Raw genomic sequence first — 25,793 nt, 5'->3', positions numbered from 1 at the left:
AACACTGGAGTGGGTTGCCATTTCCTTCTGCAATGCATGAAAGTGAAAAGTGAAAGTGAAGTTGCTCAGTCGTGCCCGACTCTTAGCGACCCCGTGGACTGCAGCCCACCAGGCTCCTCCATCCATGGGATTTTCCAGGCAAGAGTACTGGAGTGGGGTGCCATTGCCTTCTCCTTTCACCTTTCTAGTTTGTTTCAAATGCCGAATGACCATAGAATGGTTGACGTTAAGTTTTACTCAGCGACTTCTCCTGTAGTTGTAAGAGGATCAGCTTCGATGATCTTCTCAATTGATTGTTCTCAATTTCCAATGGCTCACCACTGCGCTCCTCATCTTCAAGGCTCTTGTCTCCCATGCAAAACTTCTCAAACCACTGCTGCTTTATACATTCGATAGCAGTTCCTGGACCAAATGTGTTGTTGATGTTGTGAGTTTTTGCATTGTTGAAATCTGCCATTTGATATTGGAATACAATATTTGGGCCTGGTGCTTTCTGTTTTGTAAGGTTATTAATTATTGATTCAATTTATTTAATAGTATAGGCCTATTCAGATTGTCTGTTTCTTCTTATGTAAGTATGGCAGATCGTGCCTTTTAAGAAATGAATTCTTTTCAACTAGGTTACCAAATTTATAGGCATAGAGTTGTTCATGGTATTTATTTACTAGCCTTTTAATATCCATAGGATCTGTAATGACATCCCCCCTTTTATTTTTGGTATTAGTAATTTTTATTTTCTCTCTTTTTTCTTAGTTATTCTGATTAGAGTCTTATTGATTTTGTCTTTTCAAAGGACCAGATTTTAGTTTCACTGATTTTCTCTGTTGATTTCCTGTTTTCAATTTCATTCATTTCAGCTCTAATTTTTATTGTTTCATTTTTTTCTGCTTAATATAGATTTAATTTGTTTTTCTTTTTCTTGTTTCCTAAAGTTGAAGCTTAGTTTATTGATTTTAGATCTTTATTCTTTTCTTCAAGTTTCCTCTAAGTACTATTTTAACAGTATCCTACATTTTGATAAGTTGTATTTTCATTTAGTTAAAAATATTTTTAAATTTTCTGGATATTTCTTCCTTGATATCTGTACTATTTAGAAGTGTGTTGTGTAATTCCAAGTATTTGGAGATTTTCCAGCTGTGTTTCTGTTAAATTTTTAGTATAATCCATAACCAATCTGGATTCTTTTCTCTACTTCCCCATGTACTTTTGTGTGGGGAATAGAATATCACCATACAATTTTTCAGGTATCTTTTGAATGAATCCATCTGAACTACCCATGGGTACCTCATAGTTAACAAGCTTTAATCAACTCATTTTCTTCCACCTCAAATATAATACCTCTGTTATGCTTAATATATACCTTACTGGCAATTCTGTACCCCCTTCTCTAAATCAGAAATCTAGAGAGCCTTCCAAATTCTCCTTGGGAGCAAGAAGCCCCACACATGGAATTGATAGTCAAGATTTCTCAGTTAAACATTTGATGCATTTTTAAAATCCCTTTCTTTCAATTTCAATTTTCACTAAGTTCAAGTCCCCCACATCTCTTACTTGCAATACTGGAGTAGTCTTCTAATTCATCTTCCTGCTTTTAGCTTGATTTCTCCCATCAGTCTTGCACTGATTTGCCAGAGTACTTATGTATATATGTAATTAATTCAACATTAATTATAATACTAATATAGTATTAAATAGAGATAACATAAATATCCATCTGTTTACTACATGTATACAAATAAATGTAATATACATATGTATATACATTCATTTTGCTTAACCTTCTTCAGTAGCTTAATATTCCACCTCATGCCTAGAGGTTAAAGTATGAATCCCTTGATAGGACATATTTAACTCTTTTAATTTGACTCTGTAAACTCTGGCTCTTGCCTTCATTCCAAGAAATTTGGTTACTGTTCTATAAGAAAAGGGCCAGCATTCTTCCAGATGCTCCTCAGAGGTCACCTTCCCGTGAGGTCTCCCTGGACTATTTCTCTCTCCCCCTCCTCCATTTAAATGCTCTCTCCCTTATTTGTCCACAGCGCCTTTCCCCACTTCAGTGCCTCTCTCATTTCACTCGTTTTACTTGTTAGAAGTGCCTTCCTTAAAGCTAAGGGCTGTATTTCGTCTCTATTGCTGTTAGCCCAGAGACTTGCCTATAGTGCGTGTGTGTGCTCCGTCGCCCAGTCGTGTCCAACTCTTTTTTGACCCCAATGAACTGTAGCCTGCCAGGTTCCTCTGTCCATGGAATTTTCCAGGCAAGAATACTGGAGTTGGGTACTCATAAATGTTTGTTGAATGAAGGTTGAATGTGGTAGAACTTTGTAAGAATAAGGTGAAGGCTTTTTCTGAGTATATGCCTAGGAGAGGGATTGCTGGGTCATCTGCTAGCTCTATTTCAGATTTGTAAGGAATCTCCATACTGTTCTGCATAGTGGCTATACTAATTTACATTCCTACTACCAGCGTAGGTGGTTTTCTTTCTCCGTACCTTCTTCAGTATTTATTGTTTGGAGATTTTCTTGATGATGGCCTTTCTGACTGGTGTGACTTCTCACTGTAGTCTTGATTTGCATTTATATAATTAGTGATGTAAGCATCTTTTCATGGGCTTGTTAGCCATCTGTATGTCTTCTTTGGAGAAATGTCTATACTTTGAAAAGATACATGCACCCCAGTATTCATTACAGCACTATGTACAATAGCCAGGACATGGAAGCAACATAAATGTTCATCAGCAGAGGAATGGATAAAGAAGTTGTGGTACATATATATAGTAGAATATTACTAAGCCATAAAAAGAACAAATATTGCCACGTGCAGCAACATAGATGGATTTAGAGATTGTCATACTGAGTGAATAAGTCAGATAGACAAATATATGATATCTCTTCTATATGAAATCTGAAAAAAAGGGGGGGTACAAATGAATTTATTTACAAAACAGAAGTAAAGTCATAGATACAGAAGTTAAGTCATTGATACAGAGAACAAGCTTATGGTTACCAAGGGTAAGGGGGTAACTTGGGAGATTACACATTACTATATGTAAAATAGGTAACTAATAAGAACATGCTGTATAGCACAGGGACCTGCACTCTATACTTTGTAATGGTCTATATGGGAAAGAATCTAAAAAAAGAGTGGATATATGTATATGTATAGCTGATCCACTTTACACCTGAAACAAGCACAACATTGTAAATCAGTGTTTTTATAAGTCAATAAAAATTTTAAAAAAGAGAGAATATAGTGAAGATGTCCTCAGGGCTTAATTAAATTTGAGCCAAAGGAAGGGAGAGTGTAGATTGTTACAATGAGTGGAAATCAGCTAGAGAGAAGTTCCAGTCTCATCCAGGTCCCTGGGAACACATAGTTGGTGTCTGTCAATGAATATTTTCTAAAGCCTGATTCATGGGGTCGCAAAGAGTCGGACACAACTGAGCGACTGATCTGATCTGATGTATATAAATCTTTATTATATTTCCCAGGGATTTCCCTCTGAGCTGTAAACACTCAGGTATGGTTAAACCTATTGTTATTCCAAAAAAAAAAAAAGAACGCCAATTTGTATTCTAGTTGTTTGAATCTGTGGTCTCTCTTTACTTCATTCAGTACTTTTTGATCTTTCAGTTAGCTGAATCTCAAAGTATCAGTGAAACCTTTCCTTGATGATGTCAACAACTCCTCTTTTCCTGCCCCCCACCATCCCCTCTGCCTTTTGTTTTCCCTCGGGTCGGTGCTTCAGTAGCATTTCCTTGTCTATGTTGGTCTATGTAGATTTGCATCCACCCCCTCTAGACTCGAAGAGTCCCCAGAGGACAGTCATGCTGTCATTTCATAAGTCTTCTACCACAGGGCCTAGTAAAGTGCCTAGCGTAATATAGATGCTCAGTAAGTACTGAGTAAATATATATTTTAATAATGACAATGGCCTAATCAAGCTTTTGTAGGTGTACACTTAGTGACTTCAGAAACAATTCAGTGACTTTCCTGGCAGCCCAGTGATGAAGACTTTGTCTTCCAATGCAGGGGGTGCTAGTTTGATCCCTGATTGGGAAGCTAAGATCCCACATGCCTCATGGCTGAGAAAACAAACTTTAAAAGCAGAAGCAGTGTTATAGGAAATTCAATAAAGACCTTAAAAACAGAGGGATGGTATGGGGAGGGAGGAGGGAGGAGGGTTCAGGATGGGGAACACATGAGAAATAAAGGAATAAAAAAAAACAAAAAAACAAATGCTTCATATAAATTTAAAAAATCTTAAAAAAATAAAAGCAATTCAGGAATATCTTTGTTTGGAAAGATTTGAGGAGGTAATGTTTAGACATTATACCATCTAAAGACTCAGTTTTCTATGGCACCCATGTAAGGTGAAGAGGATGTTCTATGCGTTTCAGCCACTTGAGGGAAACCACAGCTGGAAAGGGGAAGGGAACCAATGTTTGGAGGGGGAAGTGGAACAAGATAGGAAATGCTCAAATGTGGCTGCCCACTTGTACTCCTGGAAAGAATAGGGCAATGGAGGAGAGGTGGGAGGAAGGCAAAGAACTCAACTCGCCAGCCACTCAGAGCTAGCCACAGTGTTTGTTAGGAAGGGTGATTTCTGATAAAAATAGAGGAGGGCTTTTTAAGTTCCAGCACTTTAAAAGCAACTGTGGGAAGTTTGAATCATAGGGTGGTTCTTTCTTTTCTGGAAGAAGAAAAAGACATTTCAGTTTTAAATTCAGGGGGTTGAAATGATTGTATCATTTCAGTGAGAGTAGAGCATGTCAACAAGTGGACATGTTTTCATTGTGGAAAAGATGACTTGAAATTTGAAATTAAAAAAAGCAAATAATTTCTGTCATGGGTTTTCTTCCTCTGCAGGAACACTTAGAACTTTGCTGCATTTAGAAATAGAAAGTAAAAATATCAGGTGTCATATTCACCACTGTTTTAGAAATAGAAATCTTATTGTGTGGGCTGGGTTTCTTAATATGGTTGAGATACACCGAAAAAAGAACAAAGGTTATCCATAGGAGAGGTATTGTGAAAGATTAGCCTACAGGCTTATTTAAATATTTATGCTGTGATTATGGAAGTTATTAGATAAAAAGAGGTGCTGACTACATGGTAAGGTCCTTGATTTCCAGTTCAGATGGCACCCCACTCCAGTACTCTTGCTTGGAGAATCCCATGGACGGAGGAGCCTGGTAGGCTGCAGTCCATGGGGTCATGAAAAGTCGGACACGACTGAGTGACTTCACCTTCACTTTTCACTTTCACGCATTGGAGAAGGAAATGGCAACCTACTCCAGTGTTCTTGCCTGGAGAATCCCAGGGACGGCGGAGCCCAGTGGGCTGCTGTCTATGGGGTCGCACACAACTGAAGTGACTTAGCAGCCTTGTTTATCACTTAACACCCTCTATTGTACCTGTTAGATATTTGACAGACTTGAATGAATCTTAAGAAGTTTGGAATATAAGTCTCTGTTAATCATTTTATGATATCAGTTACCAACAAGATTAACAGTGATAATAATGGTATTATTCATTAAAAGGATTAATACAGACATTGTTACTGTTCGTTGTTCATCACTAAATTGTGTCTGAATCCTTGTGACCCCATGAACTGTAGCATGCCAAGCTTCCCTGTCCTTCACTATCTCCCTGAGTTTGCTCAAACTAATGTCCACTGAATCAGTGATGCCATCCAACCATCTCATCCTCTGTCGCCCCCTTCTCCTCTTGCCCTCAATCTTTCCTTTCCATCAGGGTCCTTCCCAATGAATTGGTTCTTTGCATCAGGTGGCCAAAGTATTGGAGCTTCACCTTCAGCATCAGTCTTTCCAATGAATAGTCAGGGTTGATTTCCTTTAGGATTGACTAGTTTGATCTTCTTGCCGTTATAGACATTAGAAGTGTAAAAATAATAATTTAGGGACTTTTCTTAAAGTCAACATTAGTGCATGTTTGAAGTAAACTATAGTTGGTGTAATATAGCAGTATTCATGACATTGTCCTTTTATAGAGAAATCAGACCAGATGAACTCTGCTCAGATATGATTAACATTCAGAAACATGAAGCTGTAGGGGTTAGCAGCTTTGAATGAAGAGTATTGAATAAATAAACTCCTGGTCAGGGTAACTGGTTACTCTCTCTATTTAGCTAATTGCAGATAAAGCTAATTAGATATTTATTTTACCGACTAGAGATCTTCTCCAAAGTTATTTTTCCACTTGCTCTGTCATAACTTTAGGCAAATTCTTCTCTTTTGTACCAGACTTCACATGCATGCCATTTATTTTTTTTTCAGATGAGAGGATATGTCTGTGAGCATAAAGAAAAAAGTGTATAGCTTCTTTGTAGATATACAAAATTGTTTTTTTTTCCATGTGGAATTTTTGTTTACAAACCAAGATGGTTTGTTATTAGTAACAAGTTATTTACGCTTCATAACTGATGGTAGTACGTAGGTTTGGAGCATGGTGGAAAACAGCACAGATGTCAATGTTTTTTATTGTGGATATTCTGAAAAGAATTAAAACTAGCTTTTTTCTTCTTCATAGCATGTTTAGGGAAGCCTTTTGGGGGTTATTATTTGGGGTTAAATTGCTTCACTGAATCCATGGTTTCTACCTGGAGTTTTTCTCCTTGGTAGAGCAACCCCTCTCCACTTAGGGGGCCTGCGTTCTGACCCCTTGTTTCCAACTCCAGTCTTGCCATTTATTTCCAGCACGACTTTCATTTAATGACTCTGCTACTCAGCCTTTCTGAGCCTCAGTCTCCTCATTCATAAAATGGGGCAAATAGCAGTAAGGTTATTTGTGTGAAGATTTAATGAGATGCAATTAAGACCCTTAGCAGGGTACCCTGAGTAGCCATCGTAACATTCGCTGGAGACGCTCGAGTATTGTAGCTGGAGTTTGTGTTTCTACTCTTGTGTTCAGTCATCCTTCTTCTTATGTTTTTCCTTTTCTCAAATCAACCTGTCACTCAACTTTCCCAAGTGCACTTGTTTGTCCTTTTCTGGTTAATTAATTTTTTTATACATGAGTGTAGAGCATAGTCTATAAAATAGTGGGGCTGGTTCCCACGCGATGATTTTGGAATAGATCTCATTATAATTACACCCCCTACAATATGTACATAAATCACTTATTTAAGCAAGAAACATTATTTTATGTGTGGAACAAACTCTCTTACCATAATTTGAACGTTCATCTATGTGTTCCTGAATATTCACCATCTCATACCTGCACATTTTGACACCATGCTTGCTCCTATATATTCTTGTTTAACTGTTTTTTCCTCTGGTTTCTAGCTCTTGATATATTTTCTCCTTGTATTGTATTAGAATTAATATTTCTTCTAATATTACTTGTTTGTGATGCTCATTAATTTTTATTGTGTCCCCAGTACCCTTCAATCCAATGAGGTGCAAAGGGAAGAGAATTAACATTAACTCAGAGACGGCAGCAGAAAGAGAAAGAAGAAACTGGTACCTCTCCTCCCCTCCCCTCCTGCCCACACTTTCTGAGGTGACGGATTGAGGACTGTCCTGTGTGCTGGTGACAGGGGAGGGACAATGAAGGGACTGGAGGAGTTTGGTTTTCCAAGTGCTTCCCAATTGTTGTTCAGTCGCTAAATTGTGTCCAACTCTTTGCAACCCCATGGACTGCAGCATGCCAGGCTTCCCTGTCCTTTGCCATCTCCCAGAACTTGCTCAAACTCATGTCCATTGAGTCAATGATGCCGTCCAAATCATCTCATCCTCTGTGGTCCCCTTTTCCCCCTCCCATCAATCTTTCCTAGCATCAGGGTCTTTTCCAGTGTGTTGACTCTTCATATCCGGTGGCCAAAGTATTAGAGCTTCAGCTTCCCAATACCCACTGGATAATATCCAAGCTCCTCAGTGTGGGTCACATGTTCTCTGAGGCCTGGGTCCTTACACCCTCTTCAACCTTAACTTTTAAAATGTATACCTGCTATATTTTAAATTTATACCCTGGTCCCCTGGTTGGCAGTTGCCCACACATCCCACCCTACTTAGAAAGTATGTATCTTTTTTCACACTCTTTGTGACTTGTAATGTTCCCCTGCTCTTCTTCACCTTGCTGACTGCACACCTCCAGCCCATCTTTCAAAGCTCAGTCTAGGGATTGTCTCCTCCAGGAAGCCTCCCTGAACAGCCTTTCCCTTCTTCATACTGGACCAAGTGCCTGCCTTTTGCACGGATGCCACTGCACACTGGAAATGACTGTCATTATGTCCTCCCTTACTTTGGAAGGATCTGTTCATGGGTCTCTTTTCTCTGATGGACTATGACTGCTGGGACCAGAGCATATTCATTTGTCTCCCCACTGTGTAGCTCAGTGCTTGGTGCAGTGTACCCAAGCCAGATTTATTAATATGCGTAGAACTTTTAACACTGACCTCACTGGAGTCTGGGGGGATGGAGACAGTGATGTGCTAACCCATATTTCCTTTCATGGGGCTGCCTGACTGTGGCCTCAGCACTGGAATTCCTTCCAAACAACCGAACTGGCTGGATAACCCAATCCTTCTCCGATCTGCGGTGTTACTCCAGCAGTGACTTTGAATTCATATCTTTACATTATTTGTAGACTTTCTTCTTTATGTTGTAACATAGCTTGTTGGCTGACAACATGTATTTCCCATTTAGTCATTTCTTTTCCAGGATGCTTATTAAGATGACGGACTTTCTAAACACAAGAGACAATTGCCCATGAAATACCTGAAAGAAAATGACCCACACGGCAGATTTTCTCCTAGAAGAAGCCCGTAGGCACATGATGGCATGCCTCTCAGTACAAACACAAACAAGCAATTACCTGAGCTGCTTCCTGTGGGAAACTCAGCATCCTACCACCCAGGGTGATGACTCCTGTGATTTTTTTGGAGGGGTTGCATCATTGTAAGGAAATTCATTCCTATGTTTCTCAACAAATGCATATTTTCTTTTCATCTAGACAAACTGTGTGTCTTTGAGTTTATTTTCGTCTCTCTACTTGCTTCTTTTGTTTTTTAAAAATAAATATGAAGTGTGCAATTTGAAAGGCAATGCAAAAGACTGAGTGGTAGTTGTCACAGGCTTAATAAGTGGGGAGAGAATCGTGGCTTCAAGAAGCATCTGGAATGTTTGTGATGTGGCTGTTGCCTGCATTGTCTTCTGGGCTTCATCGTTAATCAGTGACTTCTAGAATTTAATTGATTCAGGATATATTTAAATTGCAGGTATTTATTGTTGTTAGCCCGGTTCAAATAATATTTAATAAATATACTCTTGTTTCTTTCTCTTTGTATTACAATAATTCTTCCTTTCTTATATTAAACTAGCATTTTCAAGGATATTGTAAGAATGGAACCTTGGAATAAATCATGTTTGGAAATATTAGTGAGACTAGGTCTTACCAATTCATCAAGTGAAGTAATGGTGTATCTAGTCCTAGCAGATAAAAATCTACTGTGTGAACTGGTAACTCATTATAACTTTTAGAGTACTGAGAGTCCTGATTTTGTATTTTCCACTTTATATTAGATAAAACACTAGTCATTCTTTTGCAGTTTGTATCCGGAAGTTCAGATTCAAATTTTGACATTAGCATCTTCATGTAAGAGAATTATCAATTCATCTTGAGCTTTTTGTACAAAACATTATTTGAATTAAAAATCCTCAAGTTGTACTTTTCCCTAAAAGCTGGTAATATTTTTTATTTTAGTTATTGCTATTCAGTCACTCAGTCGTGTCGACTCTATTATTTTAGTAATGGCAGTTCAATCAACAGTTTCATGGAATTTGAAGTTTAAGAAAGAATTGCTAACTTCAAAATGTAGATGTATGTAAAAATTTAAATACATGGATTAGAGATAAATAATAAAATGTTATTTTTCCATCCTGAAGTAACAGATTTTAATAGAAAGTCTTTATTTTGTTTCATAAATAATGTTTTTTTTTTTTTCAGGTAGTTACAGAAAACTTATTGTCCTGATGCTGAGAAGCAAATACTTTAAGAGGTTTGTGCTTATTATTATTCTCTAGTATAAAGTTTGTTTCTCATCCCTTTTTGATGTTTGATGGTGGAAATAAGGCGTTTCTTTGAATATGATACCCCAATACAAAATATAAAGCTTAAAAAAAGAGAGACAACGTTTTACTTGGAGAGTTAATGTCTAATACAGATGGGATGTTTGAAAATAGCCACTTTGAATTTAAAATTGAAGATCGTTGGATTGGCATTTCTGTCCCCTTTGGTTGAGTATCTGAAAGCAGTTCCACATTTCTTCATCAGGAAGTCAGGCTGACTTGTGATGAAAGATGATGGAGACAAATCCTAAACAGGGCTTCCTGTTTGTTTAAACCTCCAACCCAAGAGAAAATCGCTTCCAGTTTCCCTGTACAATCATGGTAATATATTTTCTTTTTAGATTGTTAGCAGACTGTTTCGCTTGTACTTGGCATTTCAATCATAGCGAAAGAGGTGAAACCCAAAAGACTCAGTGAATTCTCGTTATAAATCTAAAATCAGATGGCCTTAACAATTAACCTCTGCTTCTTGTCCCTTTCTCATTCCTAACATATTAGTCATTAATTCATAGGTATTGATTATCTGCTCTGTGGACAGGTTTGAAATAGCTACTAAGACGTATATAAAAGAAGCTAAAGCTTCTGTCCTCAGAGCTCATGCTTACAAAAATAATCATGTTGGAATATAGATATAAATTTAAATTTAAAGGTGGTAACTCCTGAAAGAATGATTAGATTATTCTCCTTGTAAGATGAGTGCTTGTGCAAAGTGAGATTTTTAATTTTGTAAATGATCTTTTGAAAACAAAACAGTAGGAAAGAAAAGAAGTTGGGGAAAAGTATAAACATATTTTGGAGGAAGACTTAGTTGTTTTTCTTAGCATCCTGGGACATCCAAATCACATTTAGGCAGGGGATTAAAAAATAGGAAATTGACCTCAGCATTATTTCTACAGGAAAAAATTTATTTAAAGTTAGCTAAAGGTCATTATTATATCTTAGGAACATATTTGACTGTTACTAATTTTTTCTAATATTCTTTACATTATAAACTTTATTATCAGTATTAAACATTTTTTTAAAAAAGGGAGGAATGGCAAGATTTGACACCTAGAACAATTGATTATTAGAAGATGAAATCATGCTAAAATAGTAATGTAAGTTCTGTGAATAATACAAATGGTCATGATACTTTTAATGTGAATTACCCTAACTCATGCTAATTGCTGGGCTTTCCTGGTGCCTTAGACGGTAAAGAATCCACCTGCAATGCAGGAGACCTGGGTTTGATCCTTGGGTGGGGAAGATCTCCTGGAGGAGGGAATGGCTACCCACTCCAGTATTCTGGCCTGGAGAATTCCATGGCCTAAAGGAGCCTGGTGGGCTACAGTCCTTGGAGTCACAAAGACTCAGACACAACTGAGTGACTAACACTTACTTAGTGTGAAAGTGTTAGCTTTTCAGTCATGTCTGACTCTTTGATAGTCTATGGACTGTAGTCCGCCAGGCTCCTTTGTCCATGGGATTCTCCAGCCAAGAATACTGGAGTAGGTTGCCATTCCTTTCTCCAGGGTATACATACTAATAGCTAATATATACTAATAGAATATGCTGACAAAGGTCTGTCTAGTCAAAGCTATGGTTTTTCCAGAATTCATGTATGGATGTGAGAGCTGGACCATAAAGAAAGCTGAGGGCTAAACAATTGATGTTTTTGAACTGTGATATTGGAGAAAACTCTTGAGAGTGCCTTGGGCTGCAAGGAAATCAAACCAGCCCGTCCTAAAGGAAATCAGTCCCGAATATTCATTGGAAGGACTGATGCTGAAGCTGAAGCTCCAATACTTTGGTCACCTGATGCGAAGAACTGACTCACTGGAAAAGACCTTGATGCTGGGAAAGATTGAAGGCAGAAAGAGAAGGGGATGACAGAGGATGAGATGGTTGGGTGGCATCACTGACTCAGTGGACATGAGTTTGAGCAAGCTACAGGAGTTGGTGATGGACAGGGAAGCCTGGCATGCTGCAGTCCATGGGGTTGCAAAGAGTTGGACACAACTGAGCGACCGACTGAACTGAACTGAACTGAACATCTACTTCACTTTATTTTGCTAAATGCTGTACCTGCATTGTCTCATTTACCCCTGGGAATGACTCTATAGTATAAGTCAGATGCATTTTATAGAAGAAGAAATTGGGATAAAGGTTATGCAATTTTTCCGTTATCAGCCTCATTGTTTATGTGTTAAATTTCTGCTCAAGGGACATTTTGAATTCGTCCTTATTTTACAAATTTTCATCTGGTTTTATTTCTTTTTCCTTTCTAAAAGGACGACAGAAATGCCAACCAAACAATCTCCAACTTTAAATTCAAAGTGACTATTTTCAAACATCCCATCTTCATCAGACCTCAATTCTCCAAGTAATTAGAAATTATCTAATTTACTCCCTTGATTTCTTCAGTCTCCTTTCACTGTCTCATAAACACATCCCTGATCTGTCATGGATTTTCTCATTTGACAGATAGTTCACCAAATACTTCTATTTATATTGTACTCAAAGTCAAATGCACAGATGATAGCATTTTTCACTTTTACAGTCTAATGTAGACGTGAATATGCTGGGTACATGTGTTTTGTTTGATTAGAAATTTAAGTAAATATCAACTGAAGTCTGACATAATTTTTGTCCTTCAAGGGGGTAAAAAAGATATGAAGAAATAAGACATTTATTTATTTATTTTTTAAGACATTTGTTGCTCAAAGCTTTTGTCTGTACACACACACACACACACACACACCTGTTTTTCTTGGGAAACAAATCATAGAGGTTCTCACCATAAAAGGTGGGAAGCATGTTTGGTCATACTGTAAAGGAGCTCAGCAAATTCTCCCTACCACAAGTTGTCTGTTAAAACAAAAGGGTTCCATGTTCTTTTCCATCAACTTGTGTCAATGTCTGACTTCTGTGGTGGCAGGAATCGTCTGAATTCTTAGCTTACAGAGACGTACGTATATTCTATCAGAAAAATCTCTTTAGAACATGGCACTGTCTTTACAATTTGGAGTACTGATGTAAGTTGGTCATGAGTCAGTTACTTAGACTTTTAAACTAAGATGTTCTATAGGAAAGCCATTGTTACTTACGACGGTCTTTATTTTCAAATGGAACCATGATCAGGATGAAGGGCAGGCTGCCATTGGAGCAAATGTGCCAAGTTACAATTTCACTGGGAAACTGTGCTCTGCAAGGTGGTCGCACAGGTAATTCAAAACATGAATTGCCCTGATGAGACAAAAGAAAATCTCAAAATGTATCTTAAAAAATTGCTCTAATTATTTCCTAGTGCTTCTAAAGCTTTGTTATTTTAACGATTACATAACAATTTGGCATACGTGAATTTTCTGACAAGGTCCAGGATCTCAAATTGTAAAAATACTTTTGCTCAGACTTCTCCATGAAACAGATTGGCAGAACAAGTATTTTCACATCATGCCTGATCCTGGCCACTTAGTCATTAATGACTTTGCTCACTATGGAATTCGGAACCTAATGATTTTCCCCTTGAAAATCTGAATAATTTACCTAAAGAGGTTAAAAAAAGAAGTGCAAGAATTTTTTTTTTACAAGAATATTTTTAAATTGAACAGTTCAGTTCAATTCAGTTCAGTTGTTCAGTCGTATCCAACTCTTTGCAACCCCATGAATCGGAGCACACCAGGCCTCTCTGTTCATCACCAACTCCCGGAGTTCATTCAAAATCATGTCCAGCAAGTCAGTGATGCCATCCAGCCATCTCATCCTCTGTCGTCCCCTTTTCCTCCCGCCCCCAATCCCTCCCAGCATCAGAGTCTTTTCCACTGAGTCAACCCTTCGCATGAGGTGGCCAAAGTATTGGAGTTTCAGCTTCAGCATCAGTCCTTCCAATGAACACCCAGGACTGATCTCCTTTAGGATGGACTGGTTGGATCTTCTTGCAGTCCAAGGGACTCTCAAGAGTCTTCCAACACCACAGTTCAAAAGCATCAATTCTTTGGTGCTCAGCTTTCTTCACAGTCCAACTCTCACATCCATACATGACCACTGGAGAAACCATAGCCTTGACTAGATGGACCTTTGTTGGCAAAGTAATGTCTCTGCTTTTTAATATGCTATCTAGGTTGGTCATAATTTTCCTTCCAAGGAGTAAGCGTCTTTTAATTTCATGGCTGCAATCACCATCTGCACGACCAAGATAATCACGATGGTGTGATCACTCACCTAGAGCCAGACAGCCTGGAATGTGAAGTCAAGTGGGTCTTAGAAAGCATCACTATGAACAAAGCTAGCGGAAGTGATGGAATTCCAGTGGAGCTATTTCAAATCCTCAAAGATGATGCTACAAAAGTGCTGCACTCAATATCCCAGCAAGTTTGGAAAACTGAGCAGTGACCCCAGGGCTGGAAAAGGTCAGTTTTCATCCCATTCCAAAGAAAGGCAATGCCAAAGAATGCTCAAACTACTGCACCATTGCACTCATCTCACACGCTAGTAAAGTATTGCTCAAAATTCTCCAAGCCAGACTTCAGCAATACGTCAACCGTGAACTTCCAGATGTTCAAGCTGGTTTTAGAAAAGGCAGAGGAACCAGAGATCAAATTGCCAACATCTGCTGGATCATCAAAAAAGCAAGAGAGTTCCAGAAAAACATCTATTTCTGCTTTATTGACTATGCCAAAGCCTTTGACTGTGTGGATCACAATAGACTGTGGAAAAAATTGAACAGTAAACAATATTTAATGCCATACGTTTGTTACAAATGATGCAGCCGAAGGTTTTTTTGTTTTGTTTTTTTTCTTTATTAACCTATGTTTTGTTGTCTTTCCTGGACAGCGTATGAGTTAAGGATGGGGCAGGACCCCATATGTGGGATTATAAAACATAGGCATGATGCTACTGGGGCTTCCCAGCTGGTGCTACTAGTAAAGAATCTGCCTACCAACGCAGGAGATGCAAGAGACATGGGTTCGATCCCTGGGTTGGGAAAATCCCCTGGAGTAGGAAATGGTGCCTCACTCCAGTATTCTTGTCTGGAAAATTCCATGGGTAGAGGAGCCTGGTGAGCTAAAGTCCATGGGGCTGCAAAGTGTAGGACAGCTGAGCAACTAAACACATACATGATGTTATTAGAATATGGCTAAGTTCTTACTATTTTTTTATATTCTGGGGTCCACATACATTTTAGTTGAAAAAATAATCCTACTGCCAAAATGGTTTAAGAAATTACTATAATAAATGAATATTTGATACCATGGGAAGTGTCCATTTTATTTAACCTGAAAAAAAAGCTGATTAGAAAACTAGAAGTTAAAATTATTTCTGTAAAAGAGAAAAAAAAAATGTGAAGCAAAACAAAGGAAAAAAACAAGCTAAAAGGCTGACTGTATTTACAAGATTTTTTGTGTGTGTAAGTTAAAAACTGAAAAAATGGACACAAAAAAATGTGAGTAATATGTTTGTACTGCTCCATTTGGCAAGTTCTTAAAGGTTACAGGAAGAGAGTGTATTATTGCTTAAGATGATGAGAATTTATATTAAAAAATAAATCCAGCATGCGAGCAGGAAGGGGAAATTGCCTCGTTAATTACCTGGTTATCTTATCAGGGCTCTCACTCTTTGGTTTTCTGGAATGCAGAGCAGCCTTCATGAGCATTGCTCAGAGTGGCTGGGGCAGCAGTTCTCCAAGCTGAGAGATTTTACACTCTTTGTTCACTCTGCATTTATATTTTATGCAGCAAGCAGCTGCCTGGGTGGGTTTGGTGTCAGAGTGAGAGACCAATTATTTCTGTAGAGGTCCATCCAAGAAGAGAGCCAGGCTTCTTCCCTCTGTGCTTTCAGTTAGCTCAGTGGGGCCAGCTTCCATCCTTAGGATTAGAGCAATGCCTGACTCCATCCTATGCCATCAGGCAAGCTCTTGAATCCAGAGAAACAGAAGGGGAATGTAGGAATGTGGATGAGATGAAATTGGCCAAAACCACTTTCCTCAAAAGATCTTTTTTTTTTTTTTTTTTGGTTAATAAGTGGTAAGTATAATATTGAGAATATGTAACAAACACAGTTAATTCTGATACAAATTATTCATGATTTTTCAGGTATTTCATATATATTTTGAGTAAATTCAGTTCAGTTCAGTTCAGTCGCTCAGTCGTGTCTGACTCTTTGCAACCCCATGGACCACAGTACGCCAGGCCTCCCTGTCCATCACCAACTCCCGGAATCCACCCAAACCCATGTCCATCGAGTCGGTGATGCCATCCATCCATCTCATCCTCCGTCATCCCCTTCTTCTCCCACCTTCAATCTTTCCCAGCATCAGGGTCTTTTCAAATGAGTCAGCTCTTTGCATCAGGTGGCCAAAGTATTGGAGTTTCAGGTTCAACATCAGTCCTTCCAGTGAACACTCAGGACTGAAAAAGATCATTTTGAATGCTGTAAGTTATAAGTGTTCAAGGGCCCTTCCTTCTGTCCAAAGAGTTACACAGTGGTTCCCTCTAAGGGGTAGGTTTTATTCTCTTTGTTTATCCTTAGTGGAAATAAGCATGTAGAAATTTATAATTCTAGTAAAAAGTCCACAGAATCTGTATTTAAAAAGAGAAGCAAATAATGCTAAAATGCAATTCCCTGTAAGTAATTTAACATATTTCTATTCCTTGGAACTTGAAGAAAGTAAATTATTGTGTGGAGAAATTTTTTCCCTAATTTTTCTGCGTATTTGAACCTTAATTTCATCATTTTTTCCCCTGAAATCTCTGTGTTCAAATATAATTACTGTTTCTTGATTTTTCAAGTTCATGATATTTATGGGCACAATTTGTATAACTTCTGAATGATGTAACTGGTAGCCCAAACTAATATAATAAATTATGACAATTATTTTGATGTCTTGTAAATCTTCCCTTGATCTTAAAGGATGAGGCTTTAGATCATTTAGGTTAATGGCCAGAAAGGAAAATAATCTGTATACCACAATAAAAATAATCAGCATGATAATAAAAATAGTAACAATATCATATATCATTATAATAGTAATAACAATACTACTACTACTAAAATACTCCAAATTTTGTGTTTTTTGAATAAGATATAAGAGAGGATTACTATGTTTCTAATTCTGCCCTTCCATGTGAGTTTCATAAAAAAACATATTTCTCATGAATTTCTATGATGTTGATTTAGCCTAATGTTGATTTAGGTTACCTGTGCCAATATTTTAACACAAAATGACAAATGCAATCAGATATCACCCAGAGGCATTATATAGGATCATCTGTACTTTCCAAGATGTTTGTGCTTTAGAAACTGACGTAAAATTGATGTTAGACAATCCTGGTATGATTGATTTGTGGTCCATTTAGTAAAATCTACACTGGATGAACTGTTTACACTGGATGTCTCCTTGATGTTGCTGACCAATAAAGTAGGAGGGATCACCTGATAATAAATGTTATATATTTTGTATAACCAGTTTACATGACTTCACATATATTACCTGATTGCAATCACCTCTGAGATGGATAGAGCCCAAATTACCCATTTTTATACACATTAGTAAAATGAGACCTAAATGAGTTAAGCAGTTTGACCAAGATCAGCATTCTAGGAGTTATGTAGAGCTGGGATTCAGACAAGGTTATTAGACTTCAGTCCAGAGCACTGTGGTACCCAGTTTCCTTTCACAGCTAATGGGGCTCCGTCTGCCTCCCCTCTCTTGTTCTCAGTAGCTGTGATGTTACCTGCAGCCCCTGGTCAGCCCTGTGTCCTTCTCTTCTCCGTCCAATAGTCTCAAATTTGATGGGAGGTGTTTTTTTTTTAATTGAAGTTAATTGATTTATAATGTGCTATTTTCAGGTGTACAGCACAGTAATTCAATTATTCATCCATCCATATATATATATATAATCTATCTATTCTTTTTTGGAGTCTTTTCCATTATAGAAGGAAATGGCAACCCACTCCAGTACTCTTGTCTGGAAAATCCCACGGACAGAGGAACCTGGTAGGCTACAGTCCATGGGGTCGCAAAGAGTCGGACACGACTGAATGACTTCACTTTCTTTCGCTTTCCATTATAGGTTATTACAAGATGTTGAATACAGTTCACTGTGCTATCCAGTAGGTCCTTGTTGTTTTCCTATTATATAGATAGTAGTATGTATCTGTTCATTTCAAACTCATTCATCTCTTCTCCCCTTTCCCCTTTGGTAACCATAAGGCTTTTTTTTTCTGTCTTTTAATGGGAGCCTATAAAGAAGCTTCTCCCCGTGACTAAGTTCAGAATCTATTCTTTTCTGAGCCCTTTCTTTTTCAACTTGAAAACAGATCCAGATGCAAAAGCAGGACTGGGCAGCAGACCAAGTGCTCTTTCTGCCCCACCATATTAGTTGACATCAGTGAGGCAAAGAGAAAAAGAATATTACTTAAAAATACAGCTGATTACAGCTCCATCTTCCCTAAAGAAGGGAAGCACTTACTGACAGGAGGTGGTGACTTTTTATCTAGAAAATGTCCTTGTTGTGTCCTTTGAATCAACATGGCCAGCCCTCCATCCCCATCTCCCCTGATGGTGCTGGTGCTGGGAGGTTCGGGCAGTAAGGCATCTGGAAAGGGGTTGCTGGGGATCTGCCAGCCACTGAGGATGTTCATGGACTGGGTGGTGGAGTACCTGTAAGTCATGTTGTCCTTGTTAGTGGCTAACTCATGTCTGACTCTTTCACGACCCCTTGGACTATAGCCACCCAGGCTCCTCTGTCCATGGGATTTCCCAGGCAAGAATACTGGAATGGGTTGCCATTTACTTATCCAGGGGATCTTCCCAACCCAGGGATCAAACCTGGGTCTCCTACATTGGCAGATGGATTCCTTACCATTGAGGCACCCAGGAGCCTTATAAGTCATAATGGAAATTAATTTAAAGCACTGTGATGCCACCTTCTTTGTTAGAACTTAAGCTTCATTAAAATTCTTCCACATATACATTCCAGTACTTTCAGTGAGTGGTGTCTGGTGGGGAGAAGCATGGAGATGTTACAGCGGCTGACATCTGAGTCTTCATTGGAAAAGCGGAAGTAATAGCTGTTAGAGGTTATGGGGAAACTGAGATTTCGATGGAAACAAGAACACTGATGTAAACCTTAGGGCATAAGACACACGGATCTGCAGAGATTATGTACAGATCAACAGCCTTCCTCTTTGATGTGAATTTGCCAGTTGGTGGAAATCTCAAAAGTTATGCAGACTTCTTGCTTACAGAAAGCAAAGGCAAAAATCGTTACTGATTATTCTCAAGAAACTCGAGAAGAGGCCACACCAGTCAAGTGTCTTGAGAAGGCTCTAGGATTTCTGGAACTATAGAAACTAAGACTGTAAACATCAACTGATTGAACCCTCCTCAACCATCTTCTCCTTCTCACCTTTTTTGCAATAAAGGAATCTAAACTCAGACACCTTATCCACATACCCAAGGCTAGACGGAGCGTGAGCGGTCACAGGTACAGGACTACAATCTGACTGAAGAGTCAGGGCCAGAAGCCCTGGGTTCTGGTTCCTACTTCATTTCCTTGTTTTTCTGACCTTCTTGAACCTCAGTTATGTCTCTGTAAATCAGAGTCAAGTAGGAGGACCAGATACATTTATGTAGGATTTGAAAACTGTCAAAGAATGTTAAAACATTTATTGGTTTGTTTTAGGAAGTTAGGTATGGTGCCAACAATTATATGGAGAGGATTATCTTGGCTTTCCTGAAAAAGTCTGAGAACTGTAGCCATGACTTCACTGTTCCCTGTGTACACACAGGTGTGGATCGAGGCAAGGGGAAAGGCAGTGACGTTTATAGGGTGCCTTCTGGGATAGTGATCTTTTGTCTTCTTGGTAGACCTTCTAAATAATATATATATATTTTTTAATTCTTTTTTTTCTGTGAGAATTAAATCTAAATATTCTCAGAAGGAAGTTAGGAATACTTCTTAGTAAATCAAGAAGTTTAATCATACCATCTATAGAAATGATGTAAACATGTATTATGTTAATTTTTTTTAAAGATTTTTTTTGATATGGAACATCTTTAGTCTTTATTGAATTTGTTACAATATTGCTTCTGTTTTATGTTTTGGTTTTTTGGCCAAGAGGGATGGGAGATCTTAGCTCCCCAAGGAGGGATTGAGCCACACCCTTACACCCATCTCCAGCCTGCCCCTGCCCTCGCCCTCACATTGGAAAGTAAAAGTGTTAGTCGCTCAGTCGTATCCAACTGTTGCAACTCCATGGACTGTATCCCACCTGAATCCTCTGTCCATGGGGTTCTTCAGGCAAGAGTACTGGAGGGGTTGCCATTCTCTTCTCCAGGGGATCTTCCAGACCCATGGATTGAACCAGGGTCTCCTGCATTGCAGGCATGTTGTTTATCATCTGAGCCAGCAGGGAACCCATTGGTAGGCACAGTCTTAACCAGTGGATTGCCAGGGAAGTCCCCAACTGTGCTTTTTAAGTGTCAAGTTCCAGGGGACACTTGGTGGAATGAGTCATGACGAAAAGCACGGGAACTGCATGCTCCCAGCCATTGGCACTGTGACTGCCTCCTGCTGCCTAACCTCTCCTTGCCTTCTTTCTGGCTGAACAGTACCTGTGGGAGAAAAGTCTGGCAGGGGGTGGGGGGGGGAAGGAGAAGGAGGTTAGGGAATATCGGCCAATATGGTATCATTCAGGGAGAAAACAGCCAGATTCACTTTCATCTTCCCTAAGTAGTTTTATATTTAGTGGAAAGAAAAATAAGAAAGTTAAAGACATTATTTATAATGATCATTCTTCAGATTTTAGATTTTTGGTTTCCAAAACTCTTCTAAAGTAGTCAGTCTATTTAAGCCTGAGTGTTTTAAGAGAAGGAAAGATTTTTTTGTTTTTTTTTTTTTCTGTGAGACGGATACTCCCTACACATGTTTGCCTCTAGGGCTTGAAAAGAAAGGAATCTGTTTTACACCCCACAGCACAGCCTCCCCTGGCTCCCTTCCGCTCAGCCGGGTGTAGGGAGAAGGATCTACTCCTTTAATCTCAGAGGTAAGAAAATACCAAAGCAGATGACTTTGGCAGGTTGGCTTCCAGAGTTCAGCCTGACAGGAAGCTGGGGGCTGTTGCTCTGTCTGGTCATTAGGAAGGGCCAAGGTTGTTGATTAGTCCTTGTGGTGCTGAAGAATGTACACTTATCTGGATCAGGAGACAGAGAGGTCCCAGAACATCCTAGACATTTGGTCATCAGCCTCTTTATACCCCCATCACTCAGGAAGTTAAAAAAAAAGTAAAAACAAATTAAACATTTTGCCAAGGACCCGAGTTGTTTCTTTCGTTTTCCATTTGCTTTTTCAGCACAATTTTTCAGTGTTCTAATGAAATTCTCAGTCACAGATATGAGGGTGTCGAGAAGTTAATTGCGTGTTCCTCACAAACCTTAGCCTCCCTTGTCTGGCAGAAAATCAGGAAATGAATTATATTCTGATTCAACCTTCTCAATAAAACGAATAATATTAGGAAAATATCAGTGACTTCTTGGAGTTCTCAGAAAGATGAAGAAAAGCTGTGATGTGTTATTTTGCAGAGATAGGGGAAGCAGTTGCTAGGGGTGGTGGCTGTAGGCCTCTGGGTTTTGAGAAGGAGCAACAGGACATCAACACAGAAACAAGGGTCAGGACACCAGCCTCCTGCACTAGCGGCCACTTCCTTCTGCTGTCTGCTCAGCTGTGCCCCTCAGACACACCATAATCACCCCAGCGGGTCTAGGGATCGAATGACAGCACTGCTGGAGGATTAAGAGCAATTCTATCCTCTTGGCTTGGACTTTGGAATTTTCATTAAAATGACCTTGGGTGTGGTGAGAAAGGAATTCAGGCAACAGGGATCAAGTCTTCTGCATCTTACCTGGGAAAACAACCACAGGGCCCCTTTCAGAGTCTTCTCTCTGGGCCTCAAGCAGAGCCGTCACACTTGTTTTTCTAAGTGTTTCTCACATGGGATTAGCCTCCAGATATGTGAAAAGTGAGGAGTTGAAGGGTCTTAGGTAGGCATAAAGAGGGACAAAAACAAACTATAGTAAGCTGGTGGCAGGCCAGATCTCTTGCATTTTCAAGGCCCTGTAACGGTTGACTTGTCTGGAGACTGACTTTCTACCTCCTCTCTGGACCCCTTGGCCTTTGATGCCAGAACTGGTGGTCCATCTACACTTCATGACCCATTTTTGTGAAGAGCCCAGTCTACACCTGTTGCAGGAAGGGTGACACCTTCCAGGGCCCAAAAGGGAGCTTTTGTCTAACACTTGGAAATGAATTGTCTGAAGAGACAAATGTTCTGACAATGCAACCGATACTTCTTTGGGAAGGGGCGCCGGGGCAGAGAGCAGTAGGGTAAGCGAACCCAGGAGAACTACTCTGCCAGGTGGCTCAGGCTTTATGGTGATGGGATTAGTTTCTGGGTTGTCTCTGGCCAATCATTCTGACTCAGGGTCCTTCCTGGTGGCCCATGCTTCACTCAGCCAAGATGGATGCCAGTGAAAAGGATTCTGGGAGGTGGTAGGATACATGGTGTCTCCTTTTGACCTAACTCTTCCCATTGGTGGTGACTTATTAGTTTCGTGTTCCTTACTGGGACCTCCCGGTAAGAATAACTAACACAAATGGTTTCTATGATGCCTGCCTGGCCAGTGTGGGCAGTTTCAGTCAGTCTGTTTCCCCTAACACACCCAGGGACTCCACTGGTCTTGCAGAGGCATTTCAGCAGATGTGGATGCTTGGCTGCAGGCCTGAGACTTAGCATGGTAAATTAGAGAAAAGGTAGTGGCCTCAGGAATTAAATGATACTCCAAATGGGAGGACTTGGGGAAAGAAAGCACGCTGGGGATGACTAACAAAAGTTAGTGAAAAGAAAATGAATTTTCTCAGAGTGGCTTATGAGTCATGAGCTGGTGGGGTGAGATAAGCTGCAGGGGGCTAAATCACAGCTGAATCAGAAAAAGAACAACCATCTTTCATAGAATGTTTATACATTTTTGCACATTTAAATTTCCACTTAAATTTTTTAAGGCTGTAAGTGGCTCTATAAATGAAAATAAGTTTGTGCTTTTCGTGAAATACACAATATGCTTTCCTTATTCTTATTACAAGCATTATATAATTTTGTATAAATGTGTATTTTCTCTGAATATTTTGCTTTCATTAAAGTGCTTTACAACTCTGTTTAGTATATTACCAGTGGATTAGTAGAATTGCTTTTTATTGAATAGTAAAACTTACTGGCTATGCTTTTTACCTTAGGTTTTTCAAATTAAATAATAATTGCTTACTTACAAAATAAATAATGGGTCCTCTCATAGGGTCACTAGGGAAATCAGCAGACTTAGGCTGGGGAGTAGTGATGACTAGAAATTGGATTAGGGCTAGTCAGTAGAGGCCTGCTAGACAGAACTACAAGGAAGGTTTGCTGGGTTTTGTCCACGCCCACTGTCTTAGTCAGCTCAGGCTGCCATCACAAAATTCCACAGACGGGGAGACTTCAATGACAGAAATTTATTTTTCTCAGTTCTAGGGGCCAAAAGTCTAAGGTCAAGGTTCTGGTTGATTTGTTTACCGATGAGAGCTCTCTTCCTGGCTCGCAGATGGCTACTTTCTCACTATGCCCTCATATGTACTTTCTGTATTATATGTGCAGGAGGGAGAGGGTTGGGGGGGAGGGAGTGGGTCTTTTTTTTCTGTTCTTATAAAGTTGCTAATCTTATCAGATCAGGGCCACACCCTTATAATCTTATTAAACCTTAATTACCTTCTAAAGGCCCTATTCCAAATATAGTCACATGGGAGGTTAGGGCTTTAACATGGATTTCGAGGAGATACAATTCAGTACATAGTACTCACCAAGATGTAGATTTTGACATCTACCCTTGTCTAGGATCTACCATGCTCCTTCTTAAACCAATGGGGCCCAGCTTGATAATGTGAAAAATTTTCTTTTCCCATCAATGGCTGGGGTGGTGAGAGGGTGGGATCTGGTCCTATACTGGTCATCTGAGTGCCAGCAATTAAACTTGACCCTTGAGATGATGAATAACTATGAGCTGTTATTGCCTGTTCATATCTAATCGTTGCTAGCATCATCATCATCATCATATCTACCTATGTTAAATTCTATGATAGATGAAAATATATATTATTTATAATATTTCCTGATTAGGGAGACCAAGGAAATGAAATTTCCTCAGATGACTGAAGCTCTAGCTCAAGAGTTTTGGGGCCAGATTTTCAGCTGTGTGCTTCAGAGAACTAGAAAAAGTATTTTGTAGAGTATGAGAGAGAAGAAAGCAAATTATAGAGATAGGGGAAAATGGCCAGAGAGTGGAGGGCATGCTGAGCCATAGCCCCAATTTTTCCAATGGTTTTATGAGACATCATTTTCCTTATAATAAAATTTCCTTTTTTTTGTTTAAGCTACTTAGATGTTTAAGACTTAAAGGAGTCTGAGCTAATAATATACATTAATTAAGCCAAGTCTTTTTGTAAAGACTTGAATGATCTCTGTTTGTTTCCAAGGCAAACCATTCAATATCACAGTAATCCAAGTCTATGCTCTGAACAGTAACACTGAAGAAGCTGAAGTTGAATAGTTCTGTGAGGACCTACAAGACCTTCTAGAACTAACACCCAAAAAAGATGTCCTTTTCATTATAGGGGACTGGAATGCAAAAGTAGGAAATCAAGAAAAACCTGGAGTAAAAGGCAAATTTGGCCTTGGAATACAGAATGAAGCAGGACAAGGCTAATAGAGTTCTGTCAAGAGAACACACTGGTCATAGCAAACACCCTCTTCAAAACAACACAAGAGAAGACTCTACACATGGACATCACCAGACGGTCAACACCAAAATCAGATTGATTATATTCTTTGCAGCCAAACATGGAGAAGCTCTATACAGTCAGCAAAAACAAGACTGGGAGCTGACTGTGGCTTGGATCATGAACACCTTATTGCCAAATTCAGACTGAAATTGAAGAAAGTGGAGAAAACCATTAGACCATTCAGGTATGACCTAAATCAAATCCCTTATGACTATACAGTGGAAGTGAGAAATAGATTTAAGGGACTAGATCTGATAGACAGAATGCCTGATGAACTATGGATGGAGGTTCATGACATTGTACATAAGACAGGAATCAAGACCAAACCCAAGAAAAAGAAATGCAAAAAAGCAAAATGGCTGTCTGAGGAGGTTTTACAAATAGCTGTGAAAAGAAGGGAGCTGAAAAGCAAAGAAGAAAAGGAAAGACGTACCCATTTGAATGCAGATTTCCAAGTAATAGCAAGGAGAGATAAGAAAGCCTTCCTCAGTGATCAATGCAAAGAAACAGAACAAAACAATGGAATGGGAAAGACTAGAGATCTCTTCAGGAAAATTAAAGATATCAAGGGAACATTTCATGCGAAAATGAGCACAATAAAGGACAGAAATGGTAGGGACCTAACAGAAGCAGAAGATATTAAGAAGAGGTGGCAAGAATACATAGAACTGTACAAAAAAGATCTTCACGACCCAGATAATCATGATGGTGTGATCACTGACCTACAGCCAGACATACTGGAATGTGAAGTCAAGTGGGCCTTAGGAAGCATCACTACGAACAAAACTACTGGAGGTGATGGAATTCCAGTTGAGCTATTTCAAATCCTCAAAGATGATGCTGTGAAAGTGCTACACTC

At 39.2% G+C, this 25,793-nt stretch overlaps 1 protein-coding gene across 1 annotated transcript in view; it reads left to right on the top strand.

Moving 5' to 3' along the window:
* Positions 1-25,793, top strand: part of LOC105003246 — a 95,687-nt gene that overhangs the window by 37,197 nt on the left and 32,697 nt on the right. Inside the window, exon 5 of the mRNA XM_010860287.1 lies at positions 9,967-10,018. Coding sequence (XP_010858589.1) covers positions 9,967-10,018 — 52 coding nt within the window. The remainder of the gene's footprint in view (positions 1-9,966; positions 10,019-25,793) is intronic.

The sequence above is a fragment of the Bison bison genome, unplaced genomic scaffold (genome assembly GCF_000754665.1).
Source record: "Bison bison bison isolate TAMUID 2011002044 unplaced genomic scaffold, Bison_UMD1.0 scf7180017864465, whole genome shotgun sequence".
Taxonomy (NCBI): domain Eukaryota; kingdom Metazoa; phylum Chordata; class Mammalia; order Artiodactyla; family Bovidae; genus Bison; species Bison bison.
Note: the sequence above shows the minus strand (reverse complement) of the source record. Positions and strands in the feature narration are given on the sequence as shown.